The sequence below is a fragment of the Electrophorus electricus genome, chromosome 7 (assembly GCF_013358815.1).
Source record: "Electrophorus electricus isolate fEleEle1 chromosome 7, fEleEle1.pri, whole genome shotgun sequence".
Lineage (NCBI taxonomy): Eukaryota > Metazoa > Chordata > Actinopteri > Gymnotiformes > Gymnotidae > Electrophorus > Electrophorus electricus.
Genome location: NC_049541.1, coordinates 25,772,265 through 25,797,264, shown reverse-complemented (window position 1 = coordinate 25,797,264; position 25,000 = coordinate 25,772,265). Strand labels below are relative to the sequence as shown.

The 25,000-nt window shown below is 45.0% G+C and overlaps 1 protein-coding gene across 1 annotated transcript in view; it reads right to left on the bottom strand.

Moving 5' to 3' along the window:
• Window positions 1–20,650: 20,650 nt before the first annotated feature.
• Window positions 20,651–25,000, bottom strand: part of sall3a (spalt-like transcription factor 3a) — a 16,622-nt gene continuing 12,272 nt past the window's right edge. The window contains exons 3-5 of the mRNA XM_035528607.1: window positions 23,844–25,000; window positions 23,315–23,652; window positions 20,651–22,302 (exon numbers count right to left, since the gene is read on the bottom strand). The exon at window positions 23,844–25,000 is cut by the window's right edge and continues 1,996 nt beyond it. Of these exons, the coding sequence (XP_035384500.1) occupies window positions 21,871–22,302; window positions 23,315–23,652; window positions 23,844–25,000 (1,927 nt within the window). The 3' untranslated portion in view covers window positions 20,651–21,870. The remainder of the gene's footprint in view (window positions 22,303–23,314; window positions 23,653–23,843) is intronic.

Here is a 25,000-nt window from a genome sequence, read left to right as displayed (position 1 = left end):
TCTCTCACTCTCTCTCTGTCTGTCACTCTCTCTCTGTCACTCTCTCACTCACTCACTCTCTCACTATCCTCTGGCAGGAGGAAACAAGCATAAATCTTCTTCAACAATCTATTTTCCATCATACTTACTCACATGGGACGTCTCAAAGTGGTCTTTACCCTTTCTGTCAATGGCTGCCCACATCCATCAGATTCATAGAGAATTATACCTCAGATCGATGGAGTTCGCGACCGCTCAGCATTCGCTACACCCCCTCCCTGCTGTAAACGCTGGCTCTTCGTGAGGTGCACTTCCTGCACACTATTTTATTTTATTTTATTTTATCAAGCTCTTACTCACACGTGGGCTGTCACAGAACACGGCTTCATAGACCCGGCTCATATTTATCAACCCGGAGCACGAGCACCGATCTCGGGTCAGCGTTTATCTTTTGCAACCTTATGAATTTATACATAAAGACAAAAAAACAAAACAAAAAAAAAATAAAAAAAAACAAAAACAAAAAAACAACCAACCAACCAAACAAACAAAAAAACTATCTGGTTCCAGATTAGGTGCTTTAGAAACAACATCGGTCTCGGTGCATGTTAACACCGCTGCAGCTCGTGGGACTGCAATAGCTTATCGGATAACAGCCACGTCAGATGTGCATGAGGACCGCGAGCTTTCCTTTTACACTATCGCGAGCTGCTTCTCTCTGCGATCCTCACCTGTTGTTACGTGGATGTCCAGCCTAGTGATCGTTAGGGAGCAAATCGTTAGGGAGCAAATGATGAAACTATTAAAGTATGAAGTGACAGCCTCGGCATTAGCGCTGGACAGAAAGGAGCAGAGGAAGAGGAAGAGGAAGAAACCCAGGGCCTGGCCTGGCCCCCGCGATGAAGACTGACATCTGGCAGATGAGTTCTGGGCGCGCGACAGAAGAGTGACATCGAAAAATGAGGCGTCAAAGCCGGCAGAGGGCTCTCGCTCTCTCGCTCTCTCGCTCTCGTGCCGCCTCTCGTCCTTGTCATCTGCTCTGAAATGCAATCACTCAAAAAAGAAGAAAAGAAAAAACGGCAGAGGAAGAAGGTCTCTGACAGGCCTCTTCTGGGCCATTATGGAATATTCAGCAATACCGCTGTACACCCTCTGACAGAGATGCGGGCCTGATAATGGAGACATGGAGAGCAGGCCACAATGCGTAATTGCTCTCGATGAAACATTGATGAACGAAATTAGAGGGGTGGGAGCTGGCGGGCGCGGATCAAATTCATAAATCAAATTACAGTACCTTTCACATCCTGCCCGCTTAAACGGTTAAGCGCTCTTCATGAAACAAAGCGTTCCAACTAGCGTGGCCCAAAGTCTGTTAAGCGGACGTAATTGCGCCCGCCTTCTTACTCTAGCGTTGTCTGCGATGAATTTTTTACAAAGACAACCATTAGCTACAAACTAATGCCAGATAAGCCTCAGCAAAACTGAATTATTGAATCTGTCAGCCAATATCCCATTACCACTGACTTATGAATACTTGATTTTATTTTGTATAATTGACAAGCTGCGCCCGAGGTTTGGGAGATGGATTGATATGTGGCGCATACATAACAAAAGGTAGGGTGCGTTCACGAATGCGCAAGGGCGCGGGAGCGGGGCTGGGGGCCGGCACGTCCCGGAGACCACGTGACCTGTCATAAACACGGCTAAAACGTGGGTCTGTAATATTAGTCGGCGGGCGGCGTCCTGCGGTTTACAATAGGCAAACCAAAGCAGAAATATTATTGTGTCTGAGCAGAAAGAGGAGGCCAGGGTGCGATGAGATGTGATACTGAAGTGATGTGCCGCTGTCTTAATATTTCACGAGTTCAAATAATAAGAACAAAAACAGCACGTGATGGGTCAGGTGTCATTTCTAATACAAACCGAACGCCGCCGCACAGCCAGAAAATGGCACCATGCTGAGTTTTGGTATGTACGTAAAGCATCACCAGTTTTTCAAAGCTATAAAAGTTACTGAAATTCCAAGACCAGGACACATACGAACAGAAATATTATGAAATAATAATGTGAAATATTCTCTTCTTTTTGAACTCTCTGCCTCCCTCTATGTTACACTGGTGTTCTCCCTCGAGTGCGTGCGCACACACACACACACACACACACACACACACACACACACACACACACACACACACACACACACACAAGACATTAAGATCTCAACCTAGGCTCTGTCTGTGAATCTTATTGGCATGTGTGCTAGATTGATGAAAATGACTTCCAAAGCATTTATTTCTCCTAATACCTCTGAAAGAAGAGTGCGCACTCAGGAGATATTTGATCTGAATTAGGGAAACTGATGAAGCAATTGATTAATTGGAATTTAAGCCATCAGTCACCGGAACCATCAGCAACATCATTTACATTCCAAACAATCAGCTGATGGACCAATAGGACACGCGGTATTAATACGCAGCAGTCAATGCGATACCACTGAGCCGCGAGCTCTCTGTATTGACAAGCACAATGACGTTTTTTTAATCCCTCCTTGATCAGATTGCATATATTTTGGGATTTCCACACAGATCCAATACGTCTTATGAATTTTTAATCTTGGCGGGGGGGTGGGGGGTGGGTGCTTTCGGCTCGTTCTGTTCATGTCTCGCGCTCTTTGGCAGCGCGCGTGAAAGGCCGACGGGCATCGCGCAGGTCGCTCGCGCCGGTGAACCGCTGCGCGAGGACACAGGCCCTCTGACGTCCTCTTTTGTTATGGTCTCAGCTGACGAATGTTCGCTATCAATTTACCCATCCGCCGCGCGACAATGGCTGACAGCTGATACTAAATGAACCATATTCAACAAAATAAGAAAGGAGAAGTAAAGAAAATAGCGCCGGACGATAAAGGGACGTTCCCGCACTACCGGGAAACGGGCGACCTTAGCGTGTCTGTTTCATCGCCTGGATTTGAAACAGACCGACAGTCTCTGACACGGGTATTGTTCTTTAACTGGCACCCTAGCGCTCCGAACATTCAGAGTCTACAAATGAATAACAAACGACATAATTGATGAGATGAGTAATGATGAACTTAATATGTTTCCGTGACAAGAGAGTATTGCTGTGATATGTAAGCTCCCATTCATTACCAGATTTAACGTTTGCCTTGTGGGACATACCCCTCAGGGTTATTCTCTCTCTCTCTCTCTCTCTCTCTCAGATGCTTTCAGAAGGTAGTCATTATGAGAAACAGTTCTTGGTAATGAGATCTTCTGGTCGCATCGATGTGTTTACAGTTGGTGGCGTACTTTTCTTCCCTTTTCACACCGGCTCTTTTTGTTTATATTGGCTGTACCGGTCCGGCCCATTGCTGTAATGAAGTTTGCCCCGAATGACGCGTGTGGGGGTTGTGCGAGGCGACCGCATGTAATATCGCCCCGTGCGGATCACATATCTGTGACATTTAATAAGCTACTTATCATGTAGCCCTGGGTTAATCATTTATCAGCACCTCATCAGATCACTCTGATGGATTATTTTCAATAAAGGCGCCGTCCCCTGGTCAACTCTGTGTATTTCTCCTAAGTTACGACGCAAAAATAGCAGGACGTGTCTGCATTCCATCCGCCACGTCTAACCACGCATGTCAAAACCCGTCTTAACCGGCTGCCATCAGACGCCGGGCCTCAAATCAGCGTTGAGGTTTTTTGGGGGAGAAAAAGATTAAGAATCCTTTTGTGTAATGTTGGCGGCTCAGAGAGAAACTTTTTTCCAGTCCTGTATGTAACACTTAACTCAGGCTATTCGTCATCCTCTGGAGCAATATGTCCCCAGAATCCCCGCTTCTCTTGACAGGTACATAAAAACACTCGGTTTGCTCCTGAAGTGGTCCGTTGTGATGGCTGGGGAAAATTAACTTTTTACTCCCCTCAGCGCGCAGTTGACTGTTTACTGCTGGGCTGCACTGGGTCTCTGCCTTTGCCTGCAGAAGATCTGCTTGTAATCTGTGGCTGTGGGGAACTAGCTCACACTTTGACAGTTTAGACAGGAACTACATAGGAGCTGCGCAGGACATGAACAAACAAACAAACAAACAAACATCACATAATGCATTCGGCACCAGCTCTTAAAAGCAGGTACAGTACACCAGAAAGCCAATCGGTACCTGGCTGTGCGCAGTTTGAGCACACCTACTGAAGACTGGAGTGGTCCCTGCGCACCATCCGCACTGGGCCATCTGCCTGGAGCTGGATCGTATGGTGCCTGCCATAGAGGCAGGCACTGATTCCCCCCGAGCCGTGCTCAAGTTACCCACGCCATGCCAACCAGCCTGCAGAGAGTGGAGACGCATCACCATGTCACACTAAACACCACAGCCCGGCCTGGCAGGTATGGAAACAGCCTTCTCAGCCTGTGGGCGTGTGTGTGTGTGTGTGCTTGTAACTATAAGTGCACACACTCATTCACAATCTCCCACATAGTTGCACACACACGCCAGTGCTCACACTCACACTCACACAAACACACGCGCGTGCATATAACTCATGCTGCAGTAACATGTCGTGGGGTCACACATGTTTTAGTGCGCGGTCAGATTGTTCAAACCATCATTCCAAATCATCACACAAATGGAGTGGGGCCAGGGACATGACCTCAAAATGATCAATACACACACACACACACACACACACACACACACACACACACACACACACACACACAACAGCTTATTAACACACACACACACACACACCATCTTATTAACATCCCCCCCCCACACACACACACACCATCTTATTAACATCCACACACAACCCTCTCCAGTATCAAAGGCAGCGAGAACAAACCAGATTAAACTCAATCACCATAAAAAGTTGTTTATTAAAAAGTATAAACTGATCATAGTATAAAGCCTTCCTATATAGCCTTCCAGCGCTAGGACCCAATGGCCTCCATCTTTGGAGCCGAGCTTGCGCTCTACCTCTCATAAGGCCGTAAGCGTGCTCTGTTTTGAAGGCTGCGTTCGTTCTGACACGATGCTTGCGCTCATGCTAATTCGGGCTTTCTCTGGCGAGACACCCCTGCATCTGCGCACCCCCCTCTGCAAGGTGTCGTCTCAGGTCACTGTCAATTATATCCATTTAATACCCACTTATGCCTGCAGTCTGGGTCTCCGTCCTGGGGTCAGGCCCGGCACTCGGGAGAGTTCACCCGCACGTTATCCGATAATCTCTTCATATGCGAGCCCGGCAAATGGCGAAGGATCAATGTAATTAATGAGGAAAGGTAAAAGGCATTTCAGTATCGGGGATGATAACAGGTGAGCGCTCATAAGCGCCTGTCCACGCTTCACCTCAGCCTTGCCGGGTGACGGACGGTGCGGTAACGCAAAACTTGCGCATGGATCTGGAGATGCTGCTGCACGGAGCACGACCCCTTTCTTTCCTAGTGGACTTTTGTCCTCGTCTTCGTCCCTACGTAGGAGAGGACGCGTCTAATCTGTCCGCGTGTGTCCGAGCGCCAGTGAAACTCAAGCCCTTAGCTACTGCATTAGAACGATGAGCTTTAATAATTCTGTCACTGGAGAGGGGAATATCAGACATGGATCACTTTACAGCCAGGGTACACACACACACACACATATATACACACACACACACACATACACACGCGCACACACACACACACATACACACACGCAGATACACACACATGCACGCACAGACGTGCACACGCACAAACACGCACATGCACACACAAACACGTGCACACACGCAGATACACGCACATGCACACACATGCACACACACAAACACGCATTAACATACACAAGTACAGATAAGCACACACAGGCTTAGGCCTGTGCAGAACTGCACTCTTATGATCGTGTTGGTGCACTCGCTGCCCTAATGTATATAAATGAAAACGTCTTTTTGAGGCAGGCGTTACATAACCCGCTGCCTTCACGCACTGCTCTACTTAAGACTCCCAGTCTAACATGCAATAGGAAACACTAAGCACCCTTCAGAAGCATATCACACAAACAGCCAAACTGACATGCCTGAGCTATTTCTCTGGCTTGTATTGGATTGCACTGCCTTGAAATCTAAGCCTGTTTGGTAACAGGGTACAGCCACTTAAGATGGCCCGATAGGCTCGGTGATGGGCACTTAAATTTTTTATATATGATATGAACTAGAGGCGGACCTGACGGCATAGGGGGTACGCAGGGAAGGAGAGCCCATGCAGACAGACCGCACAGCTCTGCTGTTACAGCGAAAACACATGTAATCGCTTTTGATGAGTGAATAATGCTCCACGCTAAATTCTTTAATGTGGTAAATTGGCATGATGCACAGGAAGCGGGGGGGGGGGGGGGGGCAGGTCACGGAGGGCCCACCATGCCGCTACACCACACAAGATCTAAGGGCACAGACATGTGGCACAGCGCGGCAGTCCAAGGTTGGCAACGAATTCTCCCCGCCATAATTGATGTGTCCTCAGCCTCCAGACACTTTTTCATTTGACTTCCATATGCATCTCACAGCTGATAAGGCACACATAAGAAGGTTTGTGCGGAGGGAAAGATATAAAAGGAGACAGAATCTCCAGTTTATTACAGATTAGCAAACCGCCGTGTTCCATGTGAACGCGTGTTCGGATTGCTCGGGTTTTAAATCGTGCTGCCGTGAAGCCGGCGTGTTAAACGTAGGTGGTAAGCTCATATATATATAATTATACAATAGCTAAACATTTTTGTTAATGAAATGGAAGGAGTGTAATTGAAAACTTCAGTATAATTATTACTTGGCAAGAAGAAGGGTATGGAAAATTGCACATGTAGAAAGCACTCTCAGTAGGGTCCTGACCAGTTCTAAAATGTGCACCACATGCACACACACGCACACACACACACACACACACACCCCTTCCCCTACCCACACACACACACACACCCCTACACACACACACACACACACACAGTGTTTATATGTAAAAAAAAATTCTTACAACAAAAATGCACACTAAACAACAGTTACTCTGTTACTATATTACTATATCTGCTGTTACTATGGTAATAATAACCATCTCAAAAACACTCTGTTTATGACAGTACAGGAAAGCATAACTGTAGTTCCTCAATTTCTCTGCTTGCAATCTAATTCACTGAAACGCTCTTCAAAGCTTCACGTAGTGGTGACTGATGGGCTAAACCGTAGCGATCACCCCCGATTCTCTCAAAATTCAGTGTAATTCTCAACATTGGTACTTGAAGGCCAATACTAACCCAAGCAGCACTCTGTTAGACAACTGTGTGAAGCTAAGGTTGCTTAGTCAACCTCGCTTGGTTCTCGTGCTGGCGGGTTCGAACGGTCTGTACTGACTACTGATCAGAAAACTTCTGACCCTGGGCCATCATGGTGCTTGCTCAAAGCGTACCCTGCAAATCACAAAGCGCAGTGACATGTAATCGGTACATGTTAACAGTAGACCGGCGGCAAAGTGAGCAGATGTCAGGGACACACTGGAAAAAGGCTGGCCCTGAGTGATAACTGTATTAGGTGCACCTGTTCTGTAGCGGTGGATAATAGGTCACTATATGTTTTGGTCAGTTGTAATTCCACATTCCTGCCAGTTGGACTCTGAAGTCAATGGACAGACTCTACCAGAGACCTGTTCTCACGTTGTCTCTATTCTTCGGCCTCTGGCACGAGGGACCTAGTTTTGAACAAAGGGCAGGGGTTCACTGCATGCTTTTTAAAAAATATATTTACACTGCACACAGTCATTCATTAAAGAGAAATGTATACTTATAATTGACCAAAAATGTTTTGGCAGCTTATAAGTACCACAACAGAGTACCCAAATGGAACTCATGTCACTGAGCATGTAGTGTCAAAGTTAAAAACCAAGGTTAGGTTTGACCAAAAAAAAAAAAAAAGAGTTTATGTGCCATTTCCTGCTTGTCAGGACAGTGGTTGTTATGGCGATAGGTGGTCCGACTGCTCCAGCACTGATGCCTCGGTAAAAGTGTTTCACGATGCTGGTCTTGTTTGAAATATCAGGCCTCTCAGCAGTCATGGGAATGACATGCTCCCATCAGTGTAGGAATGTGTTGAAGATTCCCAGTCTGGCAGGATGGAAGCTGATCTGAAGAAGGCGGCGCGGGGATGAAAGACCTGGATTGGGACGGTCCCTGCTCCATCCTCTGGAGGGAGGCTCCGTAGTAATGACCATGGAGAGACTCTGTGTCCTCTTATGAGCCAGGAGTGGAACTGACCGGTGGAACTGACCACCCTATGCGCAGACACTGAGTCTTTAAAATCAGAAATCAAAAGTAATATTGGTTACGTACATAAGATGAAAGACTTTCCATTCATGAATAAATAATGAAGGCTCCTTGGTGGCCAATCTCCCCTTTCGAAGTCAGAAATGATTTGGCTTGCCTCTGCAGAAAGCGGCATCATTCGACGCAGCCAATGTAAGAATTCAGAGGAATCAGGATGACAAAATAAGCAACAACAAAACATATTTCTTTCAGAGGGTAGGTGAGCTTAAAGGCTGTGGAATGTGTTAAGCTCATCTCCATGAGTAGACAGAGAGACTAAGAGAGACGAGAAGGAAAGGTGTGCAGTGTGATGTCTGGTTTACACAGCATAACATGACGGTATCTGTCAACATCACTTGCCTGAGCACATAGTCCTTCTGAAAAGACACAGAACGTTGGTGGTTAAGAACCTGCGCTATTGTATTTCTTTCAAGCCAGCGTCCAAAGGTGTGTTTGTTTGTTTGTCTGTTTGTTTGAAGGTAGCTTAAAGACTACATATACACAGGGACCACAGTTTTGCGCTACATCAATAGTACCTTCTGGTGCTTCTTGTGTACACACCCACTGGTGTACACTGTTTGTTATGTTTTTAACAAGGTGTCCTGGTCTTCAAAATAAAAGACCTCTTAAAACATTCCCTGGGAAATGGATATGTAGTTTAGCCCAGTCAGAGGTCACAGATTTCGTGCTCTTGGAAGTTTCCCTTGTGACCGTCACCTGGCCAGCACTTAACGTGGAACTGACGGCTGGCACACACAAGGCAGAAGGATAAGAAGGGAGGTGAAAACGTACAGAAGAAAAGCGCCATAAGTAAACAGGCGTGACAGACGCGAAAGCAGGTCGGAACGGGTCACCACGGCCCCTAACAATGTTTGTCACAGCACGCCTACGTTTAACTCGAGTCCAGATGAGAGCGGTCAGAGAAATATGGAATTACCGTGAGTTATTTATGACACGGAAACCCAAGGCGCCCGCGTTATGAAATCATCCCCGCTGATTGAGTATCAGTTTGCATCGCTGCGAATCTGATATGATTTCAAATGAGTCGACATGACCAGTCAACGGCGTCGGTAGCGGCGTGATTTAGCTACACGGCTAATCAAAATACAGATTTTTATCTGGGCCTGAGTGATTGTCAGGAACAGACTGTTGTGTAATGGATACATCTGCTGTCATGGTAATTATGGATTTTCTCTGTGATCTTTCAAGACTGAAAAAGTGGACCAGGCTGACTCGCGTTCCTTCAACGCAATGTGATAAACTAAATGGTTAGAAGAAAAATAATGGCAGAACTGTGTGGGTCATTCAAATCACTGTTAATTAACCATTAATCAGAAATTATAATCATTAAAATTTAATCACAGGAGCCCAGAATAAAGGAATAAATTGCAGATAGTATTTGCTGGTAAAAAGAAAATCCTGGACATTTTCCAAGTTGTGCATTATAAATTATTTAAAAAGCTCATTAAACAACTTAAAGGTAGTTAGTGTTATAAGTTAAAGGTAGTAAGTGTTATAACTTAAAGGTAGTTAGTGTTATAAGTTAAAGGTAGTAGTGTTATAAGGTTAAAAGGTAGTAAGTGTTATAAGTTAAAGGTAGTTAGTGTTATAACTTGGCAGAAACAGACTTTGCTCAGAAGGCACACAGATGGGACCAGTAAAGGGACCTAGATGTGTTAGCTGTGCAAACAAATGTAGTGAAGTAAAAAACTTCCAAGCATCATTTCAAACACAGAACAAATGTTAGGCACAGACATTAGTGCCTTTTTACTTAGGGGAAAAAAATCATAACAGGAACAGCTCACTTTTCAAAAACTACAGACTGTTATTTACTAATATTTGATGTCAGATCTGTAGTAAACGTTGTTGGAAGAAGCGGAATGCTACTGCTCTGTCCAGATCAGATTTCTTTCTCCTGTGCAGTGTTGTTCCATAACTGGCGTTCCCATAGGGCGGAGGACCAGAAGTCCAGGTCTACACTCACTTCTTGACTTTAAAGCCAAGAAGCAAACCGTTACTGCCAAAGCACAGAAACGGCAGGGCTGGAGGGAAGAGCGTGAGGTTCCAAGCCGGCCCACGTTTTAGGCGTCGTGTACTCTGAGAACCGTGTTGTAGCTCTACTCAGAAGGCTATTTAAAGGCAAACCACATCATTAGGTCCTACCCGTGTTCCATCCTCAAAACCCTTCATCCCTATTATCAGGGGTTGTCGTTCATTCTTATCAGCTATACGTTAATCTTTCTCTGTGTCTGCGTCATATTATGTTTTCTGTGCATTCGAGTTAGTCGGTTGCGTAACTTTGAGTTGTTTAGTTTCGTAGCTCTTCCACCTAAAGAATCGGTGAAGGCGACCTATACAAAGAACAACTCTGGGCTGCAATCAATGGCACTCCATAGTTAATGAACTTTCTGACCTTTCAGAAAATGTACACTGCTTAACCAGAATCCGTGTATTTAATAATTCAGTCGGTGAGAGAATAGCAGGGCTGGGCTCAATAAGGACGGGAATATTTGTCTGTCCGAGGGAGACGTTTGACATTTCGTCGGACGGGGGCCCCCCCAAAAAAAACCTCATTATGCGCCCAATCCTTTCACTGGGTTTTAATAAGAGAGACGGAACGGACGCGAGGCCTTCGTCAAACGTTGTGCTGTAACGGGAATAGTCACAGGGAAGAACAGGAAAGCCCACGGGCCGACCGTGAGACGCAGCCACCCGTTTTCACGGTCCATCGGCATCCCGGGAACACGCGCGAGCCGCCGCTCTGCCGGACCCTGGTGAGCCTCACCGTGCTGCTGCCCGCTCTAGCCTTTTCGGGGGGGGGGGGGGGGGGGGGGGGGGAGGGGGGGGGGGGGGGGGGGGGGGGGGCGGGGGGGGGGGGGGGGGGGGGGGCGGGGGGGGGGGGGGGGGGGAGGCGAAGGATCTCCACCCTGCATTATTGATGAGGAGCAGGGTAGGGTTTCAGGGCGGGGGAGAGATGATAAGGCGCGGCACTCGGTCGGCGAGAGCCGTCACTCTCGCGCACTGCTGAGGTAGCAAACTGTTGCTCCACTTGGGGAAACTTCGATCACAGTCATCCGACACTCCACGTGCTTCAGTTCCTCTTCGGTTTCTGTCGTGCCACTGGTTTCTTCCCTCCATCGTCTTAGCTGCTTGCGTAGCCGAGATTTGCACTCTGTGTGAACGACGGACTCGTAAAGGATCACCCAAGTACATTCAGGCAGGCTAATAACTGTTAGCATTACGCGACACAATATATCCCATATTTATCCAGGTAGATGTCTCATAAAACAATGCAGACCCCACAGACTCCATTCATATAACACTGTGGGCTTTTCAAAGCATGACAAGAATGTGGTGTAAATACACACGTAATGTCCTGAATCCTTCTACCGTTCGCACTCAGCACTTTTTAATGCGTACCTGAACGTTAAGTGTGATCGGTGCAGATAACGCACAGACAGCAAATCTCATCTTGATTCACTCGCCTTTCAGATCAGTCAAGAATTCTGACCTGGGATCAGTCATTAAGGTCCAGATGCTCTCTGCTGAGCGATTGAAGGCGTACAGAAAGGGGAGGGGAGAGTGCCTATAAACTGCCTGTTTGCAATTACGCAGATGATTTCAAATGACGGAGGACGGCATGTGTACAGCGGCGTTTCTGCTGTCCTGTGCAACCTAAACAGCTTTTAAACAGTATGACATGACTGAGAATGAGGGAGAGATTAAAAAAAAAAGCCAGCGTTGGAAATGTTAACACTGGACTGGCGGATCACCTGCTCGTATACCCGCATCTGGCTTCTTTCGGACTCTTGCCGCTAAGACTATTTGTACAAATGAGAAAATGTTTAAACGGTGGAAATTGGGATCTGTGAGTTTTTCGTTAGAGGAGCTGTACCTGTTTTAAACCCACCCCCCCCCCCCCCCCCAAAAAAAACCCCCAAAACCCTAAACACAAGGAAACCACTGGATAGCCATTAAATCATCCGGCTGTGAAAAATCCAATTTGTTCATTAGAGGCCCAATCAATAAGGAGGTTTATGTTGGGATGCATCTGTAATCAGAAAACTGCACAGAGTAAATTCCATAATTCAATCTGTTAATTCTCTAATTTCACATCTATTTCATCTTATAACATTAACCAGTGGCTATAACTCAGCATAATGCGGTCTGATCTATATAATAAGCGTGTTTACACAGCGGGGTATACTCAAATCTAATTAGTTTTCATCTTTATCTGATCAGATGCGTGCGTCTGGACAGGCTGTTCTTGGGGATGTCGGTATGATCAGTATCTTCTGTCAGAATGTGAATGTGGTCCAGTGAACAAAAAAGACTAATTTGCTTTTGTTTCAGTGAAAAAAATTAGTTAGGCGTCGAATATGTGAAATCAAATTTAGCCTAAATGCCATAATGCTCTGAAAAAGACGAAGGGTACATACTAAAAGTATAAAATACAGGCACATTTTGTAACATATATGAGAGGGATTTATTTTTCATGTGAAAAATGAGACCAATAACTAAAAAATATCTGGCAGCTATTATGGGGCACTTAAGCGATGACTGAAGCGCGATGGCTGATAAAAGAAAACAAAATCAATATTCATCATTCTTCGACTCAATTGCAAAACTCCATTTTCTCATAATGACTCCTGCTAATGAGCAAGTCTCGGTTAGTCCTCTAGACTCCTCTGTCCAAGCGGGCCTAATCATTTGAGTGTTACAGTAAACCATGACACTTTATTGGCATGCGGTTCCATGATGGCACCGATCGATAGCCAACTGCAATGCTTTCACAGGGGCCCATTTTGACACACTGAATAATTGCTTTGGGATAAAAAAGGGACAGTTTTGAGGGTTGAAATCGAGGGGAAACGGTCGAGTTTCACGTTCTGAAGGCCAGTGGACGACCAAACGGCCTGCGGGTACCCAAACTGTGATCTGTGGTGGCGGGTGAGGCAGTGTCATTTCCTGTCCGGAGGAACGAATGACTTCTCATGCTGGTCTGTGGGAGACGCAGCTGATCCAATTACAGCAGCCGTTTGGCTTAAGTGTTTCCACGCATGGGAACATGACAGAATAATCCTCAAATATGACACGGCTGCTGCCGTGACACGGCCAGTTCCCTCGCACGCGATCGCCCGCAGGAGAAGACGGACCTTTGCAGATAGAGATCGACCTCTTCACCCCCGAGACACATCCAACTCTGCTGCCCCCCTCCCAACACTGAGATTTCAGCGTTTGAAAATAATGCGAAGCCCCGAGGCTTGGAGGGAGAGATAAAGGCCACATCGCAGTGATGATCTCTATCGATCGGCAACCTTGGGCGCCGAGCGGAGGTCCAGCATTCGTCATGGCAACGCACAGCCCAATACCTGATCGCCCCCCCCCCCTCGCTAATGGATGTGCCCATGTGCAGAGCTTCTTTAATTGATGGAACTCTCCTTTTTGCTGGACTGCTGTATTTTTCCAAACAGATCTCTTCTTTATAATGTTCATTATACACCTTTTTAAACATCACTGTGTACTATCCTTAGATAGATACACAGATATATACATATAATAAATATGTATCAAATAATAAATATACATGACAGATTAATATATCTTTGCCACTAATGAACTGAATTATCAGGTTTGTAAATGCTCATAGCTGAGTTCTATGATCAATACACTCTGTTGGTTTAAGAACGTGTGTATAGTGTGGTTGGTTTGAGAACGTGTGTATAGTTTGTATTGTAACACTGACTACCATCAAATGAAACCATGCATAAAGACTCAAGTGCAAAAACACACATGCACACACACACACACACACACACACACACACTGAGTACGAGCTGAATGTGTTTAAATGTGACCTGGTGCTGGCTGGAGTCAGACTCTGCTCTTGGGCCAAGGTGCCCTGTGCACTCCCAACGTAGTAGCTTCACATCTCACCTGAGCAGACCGCACTCTGCATCCCAGATCACACTTCACCTCAAGGTCTTCCCTGGGCTCTCTTTGAAAGACCTGCCCTTCTTCATCCCGTTGCAAGTTGGGCAGGTTCTCTTATGAATTTGGAATCACCTACAACGACATTTAGGCCTTTTCTGCAGTTGTGCATTTATGGAACAGTTGAACATAATTTGGTCTTTATTTCTTTGCTAAAACCGCATAGCAAATATTGGCTGTTTGTCATTTGTCTGCCCCATTCAAAACACACTTTAAGAATGAAATATCAGAAGAATAGCGCTACTTTGACTTAAAATAAACTGACAAGCATAAAGAAATCTGCATACTGTCTAATTAGATCAGTTTCAGTAGGCCCTCTGTCACTGAACCAGGTTAAATTAATTAGGGATTTTATTTCTGTATAAACTTGGGAGACTTGGGACAAAGACCTTTAGCTGGCAGAGCCAACAGTGAAAAGTGAGCTGAGGATTACGGCCATGGTTTTTTTGACCTGGCCCTCTCAAAGGCGTTATAGCTGACTTCTCCACCACACTGATGCTTTTGTGCCTCCACCTCCATCCTGGGCTTGGTTTCTCTCTCCTTTGGGGAGCCGCGTCGCCACATCTTACAGCAGGAATCGATTAAAACAACAACAAAACAATCTAATCAAGTCATGTGAGTCAGACACTTAGGAGGTGTAACGTTTAGCCCGGTCATTTGTTCTGAGGTTATGACTGCAGCCTGTCAACTGTGCTGCTACAACCTAGCATTTTCTAAAATAAAAAAGTGTTTGTTTTGGCTTCCTTCGAGGGCTGCAAACGGATATATGTCAGCATGACTGCTCAGAAATGTGCTAGCAGGATAGGAAGCAGAAAGGTGAGACGCTGGTGAACAGCAGCCAAAGGTAGACCTGTGGAATTCATATCCAAAGCAGAAGAGCTGAGCAGCTACCCAGCATCACACAAGAGGACAGCGGAGCTGGCAGTCCCTTTCCAGACACACTCGGGGAGGGCGTTGGAGTAGGTGAAGCGGACGGTCCGGCTCGGCCCAGCTCGGCCCAGCTCATGGGCGATGTGGAGCCCCTGCAGGGGGGAAACGCTTGGAGAAAGTCCACAGTCACCAGAGACTAAAGCAGGGCAGCACCAGGCACCCGTGAGGGCCTCACTGGTGGACCAACGGTGCTGGAGGAATGCGCAGGCTGGGAGATACTGAGGGTGACAGTGGTTGAACATAGGTAGTGGTCACACATTTGTGGCGCTAGGAGTTCACACGCGAAGCTAGTTTGGCATGACCCTAATTCACCCCCCCCCCCCCTCCAAAAAGAAATGTAGAACTACTTATTTGGTAGAAAAGAACTCAATTCAAATGTGCTATATACAGTTGTGGGATGAACAAAAATAAAGGTGCGAAACAAAAAGAGGATGAAGTGGGGTGGGGTTGGGGGAAGAAGAAGAAGAAGAAGAAGAAGAAGAAGAAGAAGAAGAAGAAGAAGAAGAAGAAGCAGAAGAAGAAGAAGAAGAAGAAGAAGAAGAAGAAGAAGAAGAAGAAGAAGGAAAAAACCCCGAACCAAACAAGCGATTTCGATTTAAAGCACCTATCTGAGATCCGCGAGCCTTGAGAATAGCATTGGATTACTGTCGGCCAGATTTACTCTGCATCATCGCAGGGCCTCGCGCACCTCGATCAATGGGAATATTTACGGCGCGCTCTCGCTGGCGCGCGGAGCACTAAACAAACAGCGCGCGGCACTTTCCCGATGGCACGGCCGTCTGTCCTTGCGGCCGAAAGGCGGACGTGCAGCCGGAACGTCACAATGTACCGACGTTTATTCACTTGGCCAAACTACTAAACAGTGGAAGTGCTTTGAATGGTTTTGTTTGTTTGTTTGTTTTTTGTTTTTTTGGTAAATCTTGGTAAAGGTATTAAATTTATTCTTAAATGAAGAACAATGTCGAAATATGGTCTAGAACCGTATGCTGAGTGAAATATTGATGCCTTTTGCTCTCTCTCTCTCTCTCTCTCTCTCTCTCTCTCTCTCTCTCTCTCTCTCTCTCTCTCTCTCTCTCTCTCTCTCTTTCTGCTCCCCCTCTTCTCTCTCTCTCTCTCTTTCTGCTCCCCCCTCGTCTCTCTCTCTCTCTCTCTCTCTCTCTCTCTCTCTCTCTCTCTCTCTCTCTCTCTCTCTCTCTCTCTCTCTCTCTCTCTCTCTTTCTGCTCCCCCCTCTTCTCTCTCTCTCTCTCTCTCTCTCTCTCTCTCTCTCTCTCTCTCTCTCTCTCTCAGCTCCCCCCCTCTCTCTTTCTCTCTCCCTGCTAGCATTTCTTTATGCTAGAGGGGTAATTGTACAGAAGAGTACTCCCAGTGACATCTGTATCTGAAGGATTGGCTGCAAAAGGCATTTAGCAAAGAGGTGTGACTATCTGACTTTCAGATTCTCTTCATGACATCTGTTATACGGTCTCAATGTCTCATGTTTGTACTTAAACATAAATAAGTCACTTATTTTGCCTGCTGAATCATGCAATATATAAAATTTGATGGATATACAGCAACATAAATGCGTTTCCTAGATTAACCGGTTAAATTGTTTCTTGAATCCTTACTTAATCTCATAGTCTGTTGGCCGGTGCATCGTAATTGAAATCACTTGAGGTGAAATAGCCTGAACAAAGCGCTGTTATGAGAGTTCAACTGCGCATATTGAATTATATCATAAAATGCAATAAAAGTCGTCCAGCTCCTAGACGAGAACAGAAGTTTTTTAACCCATATTGTTTTGTCCAGTTCCGAGAAATTCAGATTTTCATTTGGCAATTTTTGCGAATCAGCGCAACAATTTATGGAATGCCAAAACAAGGCGCGAGGACGAGGAAGAACTCACGCGCCGTCCCAGTGATGGAAAGAATCGCCGCATTCACTCGGTGAGGATGAGCAGCGCATTCAGAAATGGGAAAAAACATTCCAAATACTTCAGCCCAGTAAGCAAAACCTACCGGGCTGTAGCCCACCTTCGCTGTGCTGTATGTACGTAACCTCAAATTCTCAGTTTTAATTTGATAAAACCTGTTATAAAAGGCGCGCGGGGACACGTGGCACTGAAGCCGATCGCCACTTTCCTCGAAAGTCAGAGTTATTTCTGGCTTCGCATGTCACTTTTTTCTAAGACTGCATGGATCCCTATTTTTTTGGCGGGGGGGCGCTGACCGGATCGAGCCAGTGTGTGCGATCCAGTCCTACGCGTCACCTGCTGGGCAACGGGAATGAGATGCTCGCTGACGAACCTTTTCATTTCAGAGGACACTGCAGCAAATACGGGATGGCTGGGGACATACTGCTAATAAGAAGCCTGGGGGGCAAATCTAAGTTTTTCTTTCCTCTGGGATGCGCTCTCTTTTCATGTGTAATTGTGACAATTTTTACGCACTAAAAATAAAGACCCCAAAATAACATTTCGGTTTGCCTAATGTAACGCAATAAATAATTAAAGACGGTTGCTATAAAGAACCTTTTTAAGACGGTGTCTAATTATGTTAATATTTCTTTTAATCCATTGCTGAACTTGAACTACTGAAATGAATGCAGTAACCATCCAGGGTGTGAATTTCACTTAATTGAAGATGGAATGTAGGCTTATTTATATATATATATATATATATATATATATATATATATATATATATATATATATATATATATATATATATATATATATATATATATATATATATATATATATATATATATAAATGTATTTGTAAAATCTTACATTAAATCTTATCTGTTATTCCTGTTTGGCTTTAACAGGCTCTCATAAAATCACCTGTTTAAACTGTCCATATAGTGTTGAGTCACTCTGTGTAGTTCATCTGATTTCAGTTCCTCTAACTGTGCATCTGAAAAGCACAGATCAATGATACCACAATAACACCATCTGTCTGAGTCAAAGGGGCTACAATGAGTATATGTGATCGTGTATGACTGTGTGTATGTATGTGTCCGTGTGTGTGTACGTGCGCAAATTGTGTGTGTGCACGTGTGTGTGTGCACATATGTTTGTGTGTGCGTGCGCGCGTGCGTGTGTGTGTGTGTGTGTGTGCGGTAAACTGGGTTGCAGTGGTGTGTGAACACCAGCGTTTCCACTCGCTATTAGAAAGAACAAAAAGAGACTCTCTCTCTCTCTCTCTTTCTCTCGCTTTCTCTCTCTTTCTCTCTCTTCCTCTTTCTCTCGCTTTCTCTCTCTCATTCTTTCTCTGTCGTGTGACTAATCGTGTGCAGTTGTTTTTCCCCCTCACCGCATATTTCGACTACAACAGCCAATAAACAAAATTTGTGATGCATTGCTTAAAATCGAATTATTTTTACCCAAAGCGAGCCTCTGTGGCCTGCTCTTCTGCCACATTTAGTTTTTTTTTCTTTAGCAGGCCACAGTCCACGCTGACTCAGTGTAGCGTCCTCTGGACTACAAACCCCACGCTCACTAGCACTGCACAGGACGCATTCTTTTACGACACTCTTACCTTTGCGAAAACATTTACATAAGGACTGCCACATCTGACACTGCCACTCCTTGTTCAGATATACAAGCATTTTACAGCTCACTCCCATCACTAGACACTAACATTTCACTGGATATTTTACAGTCTGCAAATACGAATCTCGTGTTCTATTACCTCAGAATAAATGGAGATGTCTGAGAATTCTAAGCTTGCACTGGCATTACTTAGGGATGGATTACAAAACCGGAAATGGGTGCAATTGTGCATGTGATCATTTTAGTACTGTCATGAAGGTAGCATACATACAAGACATGTGCATTATGGTGCACATGCCTTTTGTAGGCCCGAGGCCTATGAAGTAAGCAATGGCGAGGACTCTGGGAATATTGCCATTCTAATAAACACAGTTGTCTTTTTACATGTGTGCTAAACCAAGCCATAAACAGACCTAATTTCATCATACTTAAAAAATAAAAATGTAACGATATCAAACATAAATATCTTTGTAAGGATAATGTTGCTGATGAACATGCTTAAGAGCAGCATAGGACCTTTAACTAGTTAAAGACGTACAGCTATCACTACTCCTGCAGCTAGACTTGGAAGCAATTACTACAATGGTTGCTGTGGTTGTTTTGAAATAAGTCGTTTGCCTACGATCAAATAGGAATGCAGGCTTCTTTGGGAGATGAAACTGTGAGATGGGACGTCCCCACCCTTTTGATTACGTGCTCAAAAACACACTTACCATGGTGGATGGTAGGAAAGAAACATCTGCTACATATGTATGCTTGAGAAAGACGCATCCACCTAGAGTGAATGACCTTTAGCCAGGCGTCGGCAGAAGTGCACTGCCTCATTACTTCATTACTCTGCCAGGGCACATGTGTGTCGTGGCTGTGCAGAGTGTGTGCATCTGGAATACTGCAGTCGCAACAGAAATGGAGTGGAATTCAATAAACTAGCAAAGCTCTGAATATTCATGTTGTTAAAAAATAATCAAATAAGCAATAAATAATAATAATAATAATAATAATAATAATAATAATATTAATAATAGCTATTTATAAACCAGCAAACGTTTTGTTACAGATTTGAATAGTGTGTGAGATATGTTGCAGAACTGTGTAGGTATTGTGAGAGTAACTATATATGTGCTTATCTGGTGTGTAAGTGGCTAAGTGTTATCCTATGGATTTAAAAAAAAAAAAGATCAAATAAATTAAATACAACAGTGAAAGACAAAGTTGAACAACATATTAAAACATACACTGTAATTAATTCTTTTTTTCCACTGTTTTTAATTTTGTCAGTGAAATGCATCTTCACGCATAGTCACTCAGTGTTTCATCACAAATGTGAATAATTTTACTTGCATTTCTTTGTGTACCACTGGAACGCAAGGGAGAGAGTGTTTGGCATGGTTGCCCAAAGCCGACCGGAGCCAAAGTGCCCTGGACTTCACCGGCCTCCAATCCAGCAGTCTTTAAATATCTCCCGGTTTGAACAGCTGCATACTGTCCGATGGAGTCAACTCAACCGATTCTGTTACACAGTGTTACAGTTACACAGTTTGTTACAGACCTTGTAATGTCCCGTCGGGTACGAGGCAGAGTACCAAAGGTAAGTAAATACGAAGCTGCACACCTGGCATTGTTAGTTCAAGTTTTACACAATTAAATCACTTTCCCCAAATTTCAAGACTGTTTCGCTCAAAATCAGCACTGTGATTAAATAAAATGATTTTTGCTAAGACTAACCTAGTCCTCAGCGAAACAATTCTGGGAGTCGACACTGGAATAGACATTCAGGAGGCTGTTCAGTTCTAACACTGCTTCTCCCATCCTTTGTCTTTTCAGAGTCATATTCACAAACAAAGATGTTGAAAAGTGATCGGACAAAACGCTATTAAAGCAGACAAAATCCGTTCTCACAATTTTATTTGAGTTTAGATGCGACTGAAGATAGCTGTCTCGCCCTCTCCCCTGTTCCAGAGCTCCCAATGACTCGCGTGTAAAAACCCCACAGGCAAAATGAGAGGGAGAGAGAAAGAGAGAGAGAGGGAGAGGGAGAGAGAGAGGGAGAGGGAGAGAGAGAGGGGGAAAGAGAATTCGAGAGAGTTCAGTCAGATTATAACTCACAGACAAGACCGTTCCTTTAAAAAGTGCATTCACAAACATGACAAATCTCAAATCTTTTTTTTTTCTTCCATGTTACAAAATATGCATACCAGTTTTGTCTGTACTCTATACACAATAAGTATATCTCTGTCTCTTTTCTTTACAAAGTTTAAAAGCAGGCGTTTGTAAAGGCAGCAGCCCGGTCGCCGTGCGCCAATCCTGCGGTCCCACCGTGCGCCAGGTACGCAAAGAAAACTTCACAATGTGTCTGCGTTGGTCGGAGCAAGTGACGCTTTTCACTTTATCGAAAGAGACAGCCATCATAGAAGTCTAAAGTTTAGAAAAGAATGATCGATAAAATGTCGGGGACGTTAAATATAATTTTTCTTATACCCGCTTTTTGTGAATATTATAAATACTAAAGACACCGGACATTAATAGAAGACAATGCCAAGAGACTAAATGCAAAGATTAAAATAGTTCAAACTTTTTTTCCATCAAGTATCTACTTCATGATCAGAAAAAAAAACCCCAAAAACAAACAAACAAACAAAAAACAGAAAAATAGCACACACTACGACGATGTACTTCGGGTTCAGCTATTCCCATTTCTTGTACGTTAAAACACACACTGTAACCAGGTAAACATTAGTCAGTCTCTCCACATAGAGATCGCTCTGCACTCTTTTCTCTTGAGTTAGCCACTTACCCAGATTAACTGAGTAAAGAGATTCTTCTTTTCTTTTTTGTGACATAGTCCTTAAAAGCAGTCGAAAGGAACTGATAAGAACCGATAAGTACCATGCAAATCTTGCAAGACAACAGATTCTCAAACATGAGACGTTTTTTCTTCGTAGGTGTAACAGGAGGAATGGGAGGGTGGGAAATTACCTCTACTCAATATCGAATACCATAGATCCAAAACCAAACAGAATATCAAACTTCAGCTGTACATAATATAGTACATAAGACCAAACTAGATAAAGAACAACTTTCCACGTTCGTCCTTCCGTGCTGTCCCTGTTAATTGATTCCAATTTCTTTGCTGTCCTCCATAAACCTGGAGAAAGGACGTCCAGTTCCCACCTCCAGGCTCGTCTTCTCTAGGCCAGTCATGGGAGGACTGCTCCCAGTGCGCGCTCTCTCCATGCCTCCGGACATGCCCCCCAGAGAGGGGATGCTGCCCCCCCCCAGGCTGACGGGCAGCGGCGGGATACCACCGTTCTGAATGACGGAAATCTCATTGTTCTTCATGGCCAGGCCACTGGTGATGGCGGCCGCGTACTGGTTCCAGAATCCGGGGTCTACGTTCATGGCCCGCGCTGCCAGGTCCTTCTGGAACATCTCGCTGAACTTCATGCTGTCGCCGCCAAGCAGGGCCATAGGGTTCTCCACCGAAAGGCGCCGGCCTCGCCGCGCTGGAGCGTTGTTCCACATGTGAGTGCCCATGTGGACCTGCAGGTAGAAGCAGATCGGTCAAGACGTGCTCCATGCTTTTTAGAATTCAGATGAAATGACATATTAACAAATTCATTGATTCTATAACAAATGTTTATTGAAAATGACATCACATGAATCAGGTGAATAGTTATATAGAAATATAATGCTTTTGATAATAGTAACAATTGTTGTATTAATTTATTGTATAATTAGATTCTTACTATTAAAAAATAGCTATAGAAACCCATGTGTACATCATTCATATTCATGCTAATTTATTTCATTTCTGCTGTCCTTCAGATATTTCTCAATTTCATTGCAGTGATTAAATAATGTAAACACTGTAATTATGTCATATAGTTCATCATTATGTAATATAGTTAATTTATTCAGAGATGTCTAAAATTCAAAAAGAAATGCGTAGCATTAAATAAATAATATAAAAATAGCTACCTTATATTTGTTCAGAAATTTAGTTGTAAATGTTAACCAATTTTAAATATTAATATAAACATGTGAAGAGCAATACAAAAAATATTATAAAAATATTATAAAAAAATAACAGACACACTAGTTAAAAAAACATTCATCATAGACGTCAAAATTTAATACGCCATTATTGACCTTTCTCTAACTATGCAGAATTATCAGTTATTATGCTGATATTTTTACTATTATTACTTAGAATTACTTCATTATTTTTTTGTTATGAAACTTTTATTAGTGTGTACCTAATTCAGTTTATATATATATATATATATATATATATATATATATATATATATATATATATATATATATATATATATATATATATATATATATATATGTGTGTGTGTGTGTGTGTGTGTATGTATGTATGTATGTATTTAATTCAGTTGTATATTTTTTTTTGTATGCTAAATGTATACAAAAAAGGATGTTCTTTTTAAAAACTTATTATTAAACTGAAAAAATAAACTGAACTAGTGTGTGCCCTCTCCATGTGTGTGTGTGTGTGTGTGTGTGTGTGTGTGTGTACACACACCTTGAGATTGCCCTTGGTAGTGAAGGCTCTGCCGCAGATGGAGCAGGCGAAGGGTTTCTCTCCCGTGTGAGTGCGCTCGTGGATCTGCAGGGCGCTGGCTGACGAGAAGTTTTTCCCGCAGGACTGGCAGTTGTGCTGTTTGGGGGTCCGTCGCGGAGGTGGCGGTACCAGCATGGGCGTGAGGCTGGGGCTCACGCTCGTCCGCGGGGCGGCAGCGGGCACCTGTAGGCCCGTGTGCAAGTGGGCGCCCTCGCTCAGCGACAGCGGCTTGCCGTGGCCGTTCATCTCCAGCTTCACCACGCTCTGCGCCGCGCCCATCAGGCTCGGCGCGCTTAAGCCTGAACCGGAGGAAACAGGAAATGTCAGAGACAAAAAACAAAGAAAACGCTAGCAAAGCTGCTATGAAATGCTCATTTAAAACCTTTTTATCAACTATTTTAATAATATGCTTTTTTTTTTTTAAGAATACACATTTAGGGAAATAAAACTCAGGCCTATATAAGAGCTTTGTGACGAATGTCATGCCCACCTCTGTCTCTGCCCAGGAACAGCATGCTAAACTGGTTCTCTTCTTTAATATAAGGCCTGCTGGGCTGGGCAGCCGTGAGGTCCAGCGCTCCGGAGTGCTCCGCCGGGACCGAGCCCGGAGAAGGAGTCTCAGATTTCTCGGACTTCACCGTGGCAGTCGCCGTGCCGGGGTCCTGGGGGTCCTCCGAGTTGCCCCTGCTGTTGTTGGCGAGGCCAGGAGATCTGGAGCAATGGCTCTCCGGCTGGCTGCGGGCAGGGGAGAGGGCCTGCATGGAGCCCGAGGACTCGGACAGGGCAGGGCTGCCCACGCTCTGGTTCTCCACGTCTCCCACAGCCGAGGACGAGTCGTTGGCGAACAACACGTCCCCGCCCTCCCCACCGAGGCCGCCGCCGTTCTCCGAGGGCTTCAGGCCGAAGGCGCGGCTCATGTTCGCCGTGGAGTCGATCATCTTCATTTGGTTCTCCAGGGCGGCGATGCTGGAGATGACCGAGGTCGGGGGAGAGCTGCCGGGAGACAGGTCTCCGTACGAAAGCACCGGCTTGGACGGGTCGGCCTCCCCGTCTTTAACGTCCGCCTCGTCCTCCATGGCCTGCTCCATCTCGTCGATAAGCTCGTCGTCGTAGTTGCTCATGTCGTCCACGCTCTTCTCGTCGAAGGAGAAATCCGCGTCCATGTCCTGGAAGCTCTCGGGCAGAGGCGTGTTGGGAATCTGCCCTCCCATGTGCATGCGGATGTGCTGCTGCAGCACTACGGCATTTGTGAACTTCTTCTGGCATATAGGGCATGAATGCTGCACCCGCAAGGGCGGCTTGGACCTGTGAACCCCAAAGTGCGTTTTCAAGTTGCCCTTTGTGGTGAAAGCGCGGCCACATATTTTGCACTTGAAAGGCCTCTCGCCCGTGTGGATCCGGTAGTGCATCTTGAGGGCACTCTGGCAGCTGAGCACACGATGGCAGATGACGCACTGGTTCGGGTCTGTCATCTTCTTGTCGATGTTCTCCACCAGCTGCTGCAGCTTTGAGGTCTCCGACGTTTGCATAGAGTCCAGGAGGCCGCCGAAAGGAAACTTGGCCTTGAACTGATCCGAGAGCATCGGGAGGGAAGGGTGAGCGGCAGAGGAAGGAGGGGTGGTGGGGTCCGTGATCTGACCAGCGGCG